We start from the raw sequence: 7,679 nt of genomic DNA on the forward strand, positions 1-7,679 counted from the left end.
TGATATTTATTCTTCATCCTAAAGCATAGATGCAAGTTTTCTAAAACGTAAGAGGGTCTACTTTCAGTTACTTAAATATTGGAACTGAATGTACTGGTTCCTCGATGCACTAGACTCAAGAAACCATCTTCTATTAGACCCTAGTTTGCAACACTCCAGGTGAAAAAATCAAAAGTAGTACTTACCATTTCACAGTCAAGTCCAAAGAGAGGACTGCTTTCTGTTATAGAACCATTACATTTGGTAGGTACGAAGTTCTCACAGTCAGGAAAATCTAGGAGGAAAAGGAACAAAATATTTGCCCTTAGAACCAGAGATGGTTCTAATCTCCATCCACTTATTTTTATATTCTGGGAAAATAATGTAGGCTGCTGTTATAGGAGATCCTAAGGCCTGGACTTCCTGGCAGTTACCAAGTAACAATTTGTCCTCCTTACGAGAAAAGAGATTATAGCTAAATTGTGGCTAAATCCAAAGTCATCGGACCTTTTCCATGTAGGCACTAAGAGATGATGAATAAAGTATGCAGATGACTGTATATGGCATCTTTCTTTCCTAAATAAAGCAAGAGAAAGTAGGAATGAGATTCACCTTAGTAGAGATCTCAAAGGATCTCACTATAGGCAAAGTTTAAATAACATTCATCATGTGCACCCATGCACCCAACTCTACCCTTGAGATTTCTTTCAGATCTCTGCTCAGAAACATGCCTGCATTTTCTGAAATCATAGCCTGAAAAAATCCCTACAGAGGCTCAGCTATAGGCTTAGGGTTCCCTCTCAGTTGTGTACCCTAAGTAATAACCAGGCACATTCAGCTCAGAGGCCCAAAAGTGTTTGAATCGTTGAAGATTCCCACTGTCAGACGGAGGCTGAAACAGTAAAGGTAAATACGTAGATGTTGTTTAAAAGAAACAAAGGGGAGTATGAAAAGCTCTGACCAGTTTCTATGTCACAGTGCCCTGAAATTTCCAACTGTTTACAACTGAATCAAAATATGGTCTAGAAATGAAAAGAGAGGCATCCTTAAATCTGGGAGACATTATACTGGCTGTTCCCCCTATCTACATTATTAGTGGCAATAATAACAAAAAAAAAACCTTTTTTTAAGCACTATGTGCCAGGGACCATACTAAGCACCTTTTGTACATTAACTCATCTAATCCTCAGGGCAACCCTATGATATATGAACTATTAACTCCATTTTACAGATAAGTTTTTCCACTTAAGTAAATCTATTTTAAAAGGAAATTTATATATCCAATAACGCAATAATGAAAAAGACAGCTCAATTAAAAAACGGGACAAAGGATCTGAAAAGATATACAAATGGCCAATAAGCATATGAAAAGATGCTCAACATCATTAGCCATCAGAGAAATGCAAATCAAAATCAGAATGAGATACTACTTTACACCCACTAGGATGAGTATAATCAAAAAGACAGAGAATCACAAGTGCTGGTGAGGATATACAGAAACTAGAACCCTTATACACTGCTGAAGGGAATGTAAAATGGTACGGCTGCTTTGAAAAACAGTCTGGCAGTTCCTCACAAAGTTAAACAAAGAGTTACACATAACCCAGCAATTCCACTCCTAGGTATATACCCCCCAAAAATGAAAACATGTCCACACAAAAACTTGTACCTGAATGTTTACAGCAGCATTATTCATAACAGCCAAAAAGTGGAAACAACTCAAATGTCCACTAACTGATGAATGGATAAATAAAATGTTGTATACCCATATGTGGAATATCATTAGAATGAAAATAAATGAAGTGCTGATCCATGCTGCAACATGGATGAACCTTGGAAACTTTATGCTAAGTGAAAGAAACCAGCTACAAAAGACCACATATTGTATGATTCCATTTATATGAAATATCCACAAGAGATAAATCTATAGACAGAAAGTAGATTAGTGGTTGCCTAGGGCTAAGGGTGTTGGGGGTAAACGATAGTACGGGTTTTCTTTTGGGGTGATAAAGGTGTCCTAAAATTGACTGTGGTGATGGTTGTAAAACTGCAAACATAAAAACTACTGAATTGTATACTTTAAAATGGGTGAACTACATGGTAGGTTAATTATATCTCAATAGAGTTTTTTTTTTTTAAAAAAAAAGGCAATTTAACAACACTGCTGTGATTAAGAGGTAATAAACAAAATAAAATGAAATCAAAGCATTTTTATTAAGTTTATGTTACACAACTGACCAAGTCTCTGAGCCCAGACCTGTTCTGTTCCTTAAAGAAAACGAAGGTGGGGTGGGAGGAGGATCAGAAGTATTGGAGAAATGCTGAAATGTTAGACATATTGACTTCTTTTTAATATATTAAGAAGGAATGAAAGAAAACTGAAAAGGGAATAACTTTCTCACTAAATATTTCAATGCCATTTACGGTCATGTTCATGTTCTACCTAAAATCATCACTTTACCTATCATGGTACACATCCCACACTTGAGGAAATACTGCAATTAAAATATTTCCTGATGAACAGAAGATGGAATAAGTCACTTGGAAAGCAGCCAAAAAAATGAACTTTCAACAGTAATTTTTTTTTTAACAGTAATATTTTTAAATAAACTTCCAGATATTCTTACATTGTTACCAACATCAGATTAAATCAAGACCAACCTTGTAATGGAAAGTGAAATGTTTTCATTTCCTCCTTTGTGAGAAGGCATCTGGTCAAGCCCACTTTCTTAGAGCCATACTTTTGAATGATGGGGTCATTCTGCAGGTTGATGGTGACTTCTGAACTGGCAGAAGGTAAAGACCCTGAAACAAGGAGGACAACCAAATATACATTAGAATGTGTGTTTAAGAGACCTCAGAAGACACGTCTTTTCATGTTGTGTAGGGTAAGCACAGTGAAGATCAAAAGATATATAAGACCCAACCCCAACTTTTAAGGAGCTTGCACTCTAACACAGTTATAGGAACACAAAGAGAAAATAAGTCCCAAATGGGTCATAATAATAAAAGCTATAAAAGGGAAAGGAAGAAGAATACACTGGTGGGGTGGTCAGAGAAGGTTCAAGAGAGAAAAGATTAGCTGAGTCTTGAACAAAGGCAGAATTAAGATAGCTGGTGTATTAGGCCTATCCATTACAGTGCCTGCACTCCTAATAGCCCAGTCTAGCTAAATCTATTCGACCCCTAGCCACTTACTCAAGCACCAGCCTGTTCTTTTAATAGGGGTAGTCACTGATTGGATTATGAGTTGGGGCCTGGATTAAGAAAGACTCACCTGACCAGTGACTTGATATTTCTTGTCAAGATACGCTAGAAAGGGACGACGTAATTAGCTAAACTGATCAGACTGTTTGTTTCCAGAATTGAACTAGGAAATACAGAGAATTGATGAGTTAGAAGAGAACAGAAAACAGAGAAGATGCCACGAAAGCGAAGGAGAATAGCTCTTCATTAGAAGCATTTAGATTCCTGATGGCTTTCTAGTCCACGTGCATCCTTCAAATAATATCCCTCTCACAAACTGGTCTGAATGAGTATCTGGTCCTTGCAACCAAAAGAGCCACAGTATCATAAGTAGAAAAGAGGGCATTCCAGGTAAGTCAGAAATGTACAAAGCAAACTTGGTATGGCAGTGACTAGACCAGTCGTGCAGAAAAAAAGGTCTATGTAGGACAGCAGTGTAGGAAACAAGGTTGAGAGAGGAGGATAAAAGTGAGTTGCAGACCACTGTGAATGCCAGGCTCAAGAGTTTGGACTTTAGTCCATCCTTCAACACATAATGGGGAGCAACAGAAAGTTTCTGAGAAGGGAAATGGCATAACCAAACAGTATTTTAAGAAAGATCAACCTGAAAGATATGAAGAAAATGGAGTAGAGAGAGAAATGAGAAGGTTTTGCAGTAATTCTGGCAAAAAAAAAAAAAAAAAAGATTAGAGTCTGGATTAAGGTGGTAGAAGGGATGGAGGAAAGGAGAAAACATGAAAGAAACATTACACAAGAAAAACTGGTACAGCAGTGACAGAATAATTCAATTCAATGAACAAATTATTTACTGAGTACTTATTATACGCCTGGCATTGTCCTAGCCACAACACACTCCCCAGTGAACAAAATCAACAAAATTCTCCATGGAACTTAAATCCTAGTTGGGAAGATGGACAATAAACAAACAAATATATAATATATCAGGCGAGGATAAAAGGACTATGGAAAAAAAGTAAAGTAGAGAAAAGAAGAGATGGAGTGCTGGAGCAAGAAAAGGGTTACTGTCATATATTTTATGATCAGGGAAGGTCTCTAACAAAGTGACATCTGAATAGAGATTCATAGGAGCAAAGGGAATGAACCATGCACACTGGGTATGGGGAGCCAAAATTCAAAATTGGTGTATTACAGAAAAATGGTACCATAGCAAGGGGAATTTGAAGATGGGAGCCTGTTATTTAGGGACGGAAAAATACTTTTAGCTGTTATGATTGAGGAAACAGTGGAATATCCAAGTAATAACATCCAGCAGGCAACTGAAAATGCAGGCCTGGAATCTGGGATATCAGATCTAGAGACAAAGATATAGGAGTTATCCATAAAAGAGTGATATGTAAAATTGGGAAGAATAGATGAATATTCCAAAGGAAAGACTGAGTTGAAGATCAAAGTGCTATGGACTATGCCTGGGGGACTTGGGTATTTAGGATGGGAAAACAAAGCAAAATCCTTAAGAGGACAGAGAACTAGCCATAACCCTCTGGCTCCTCAATGCCTACAGAATAAAATCCAAAGTCCTTAGCATGGCATTTACAGCCTGCAGGACAGAGCTGTAACGTACCTCTCAGCCTCATCTCTCACTACTACCTTGTCTTATTCTCCACCACCTGCCACAATCATCCCCAACAATCTATACTCCTCTTCAGCCATATCAAATTTCTTTTTCCTGACCATATGTTTTCTTTTATAACTCGATGTCCTTACACGAACTTTGAATCTCACAACAACTATTCTGTGATTTACTCAAAGATGTTTACAATATAGTGCAGGTCAAATGAAACACAGCTGCAGGTCAGATACAGGCATCTGTTGGAAGGAGAGGGGAACAATGGAAAGGTCAGGCCTGAAGGAGATGGGAAGGAATCACTGGTTACTCCTCACCACTTTTTTCACAACTCCTCAGTGCAACTCTTCAATTATTTAATTATTTCTGAACACAAGAAGAGCATCACTGAACGATATTTACCTTTCTCTGTGCAATGAACTCTGACAAGGTCTTTTCTACTCTCATTCACGTCCTTCCCCACCAAAAATAGAAGGTTAACTATTACTTGCTATTGGGACACAACCTACAGTTTGAAAAACACTGCTATCCTGGATAGTTGTCTTTTAGCTGGCCAGCATCTAAATCTCAGGGCTTATTCCCTACTATGAGTAGTACTAGTGGGTGTCCCTTACCTTAATCAAAGGCAAGATCTTCCTTCCCATTTGTATACTTTTGAGTACAAAGACCCAGTGACAGTTTAAAAATTATTCACAGTAATTCGTAGGAGTCCAATGTCAATGATATCTCTGGGCAGCCTGAGCTCTCTAATCTAACCAGATGGTTTCTGAGGCATAAACCTTGGCTATGGTTTCTGCTATTTAATCTCCTGGGTACTTACCTATTTTTTCTTTAAAACAAAAAAAACTGTTTTTCTGCTTAACTTAGTTAGAATTGAGTTTTGTTGCTTGCAGGAGTAAACTTGACTGATAAACCTACTTACAAGCGTATCCATAACACCTTTAGAATGAGCAAATCATTTAGAAAGCAGGGTCACAGCCATACCTTGCATCATCTTGGAGGGATCCCCAGTGGTTTGTTTCTTTTGCAGCCCAATGATATCAGCTAGAAAGTCAGATGATGGAGGAGGCAAGCGGAATTTCTGAAAAGATGTAACAGGTTTTTACAAATGCTTAGAAGCAGTTAAAATACTGTCAAAGATCTGGACTTTAATGGTCAGTTCAGTGCTATGAAAGTTGTGGACCTTAACTGTTTGCATTCTAAAATGAGGACTGTTTCCTTAATGTGTAAAGGTGAATAGGAGAGTGAAGCCACATTTATCCCACTCCACAAATTTTGCTTCTCTGACTACACATTGTAAAAAAAAAACAAACCCAACATTACAGAAATGTATAACTTAGAAAAGGAAAGTCCCTTGCATTTTTCAAAGCACTTCCATATCTACTACCTCAGTAAACAGCAAACAGATGACACGGCAAAGAGACTGAGAGCTCCAGCCTCAGGCTCACCTGGGCTTAAGTTCTAGCTCCACCACTTAGTAGCTGTAACTTATGCAAAGTTACTCAGTTTCCTTATGTATAAAATGGGAATAAAAAAAGTATCTATCTCTTATAGGACTATAGTTAGAATTAAAGATGATGCATGCAGCTAGTGTTCAATAAATGAAAGCAAAAACGAAAACTAGAGACATAGGGAGATTAAATTAGGAGTCACCAACTCAAATATCCTTAGGGGTAAATGGATGAAACAGTTCAATAAGGAATGGAGGAGACAATGGGAAAATGGAGAGCATACGCCTCTTCTAAAAAGGACAGCTGCTATTAGGCTCCAGACACTGTTCTAAGGGTGCTCAATCTTGTGATGTTGTCAAGAGAGGCAGAAAAACAGACTTTATGCAAATTTTACAATCTTTGAAAACACCATGGCCCAAATAAAATATCAACCTGTGAACTACAGACCACAATCTGGGACCAAGCGCTTTGACTAGATTACCAAAGAAAATGAGAGACAAATCTAACCTCAACATGAGGTCTCTGAATCTTAGCCTTTTCTGCTTTCTACAACCCTTATTGCTTGTTCAATCTGGTTGTCAAGGAGCACGGTTTGAGACATGTGCACTAGTCTCTGGGTGGGAGGACCTGACTCAGGCCCTCATACAAAGTTTTCTTAACTTACGTGTCTGAATGCCTTTCGGAGAAATCCAAACTCCAAATAGAACTTGTAAAAGTGTAGCTGACTCATTCCCTGCAGTACAAAAACCACCACGTTGTTCAGTTGGTTTTGGTGAAAAAGCTGGCACCAGCTGTTGAAAAATCAAACCAACACAGCTAAGAGTGATACTGTCAAGTCAGTTATAGGCATATGGAAGGGAAGTATGGGGGGAAAAGCAGTGAGCAACAGCTAATGGAGTTTATCTTCACTTACTGATGGACTAGAAATGGAGAACAGCTATTTTACTGCATAGAATTCAAATAAAGATCTCTTGAGATGATTATTTACTGCATTCAAATCAAGTAGAATACCAAGTGAAATGCAATGTACTCAAATCCAAAATCCTATTAAGATTTGTTTCAAATCTTAAATTAAGACTTGTTTTAAATCAGAACTAAGCTCACTTTACAAAGGCATATCCTCAAGATCCCAACTTGCTCTGCAGTCTTTTCTAAAGCCAGTAATCATATGAATGGCTTCAAAAAAGCCAGTTTTAGGGGTCAGCCCGGTGGCACAGCGGTTAAGTGTGCATGTTCTGCTTCGGCAGCCCAGGATTCACTGGTTCGGATCCCTGGTGTGGACATGGCACTGCTTGGCACACCATGCTGTGGTAGGTGTCCCACATATAAAGTAGAGGAAGATGGGCATGGATGTTAGCTCAGAGCCAGTCTTATTCAGTGAAAAGAGGAGGATTGGCAGCAGTTAGCTCAGGGCTAAT

General features: G+C 38.3%; 1 protein-coding gene across 1 annotated transcript in view; it reads right to left on the reverse strand.

Moving 5' to 3' along the window:
• Positions 1-7,049, reverse strand: part of REXO5 (RNA exonuclease 5) — a 29,722-nt gene extending 22,673 nt beyond the window's left edge. Inside the window, exons 1-4 of the mRNA XM_046665846.1 lie at positions 6,926-7,049; positions 5,795-5,891; positions 2,641-2,784; positions 186-274 (exon numbers count right to left, since the gene is read on the reverse strand). Of these exons, the coding sequence (XP_046521802.1) occupies positions 186-274; positions 2,641-2,784; positions 5,795-5,891; positions 6,926-6,991 (396 nt within the window). The 5' untranslated portion in view covers positions 6,992-7,049. The remainder of the gene's footprint in view (positions 1-185; positions 275-2,640; positions 2,785-5,794; positions 5,892-6,925) is intronic.
• Positions 7,050-7,679: the final 630 nt, after the last annotated feature.

The sequence above is a fragment of the Equus quagga genome, chromosome 7 (assembly GCF_021613505.1).
Source record: "Equus quagga isolate Etosha38 chromosome 7, UCLA_HA_Equagga_1.0, whole genome shotgun sequence".
Classification (NCBI taxonomy): domain Eukaryota; kingdom Metazoa; phylum Chordata; class Mammalia; order Perissodactyla; family Equidae; genus Equus; species Equus quagga.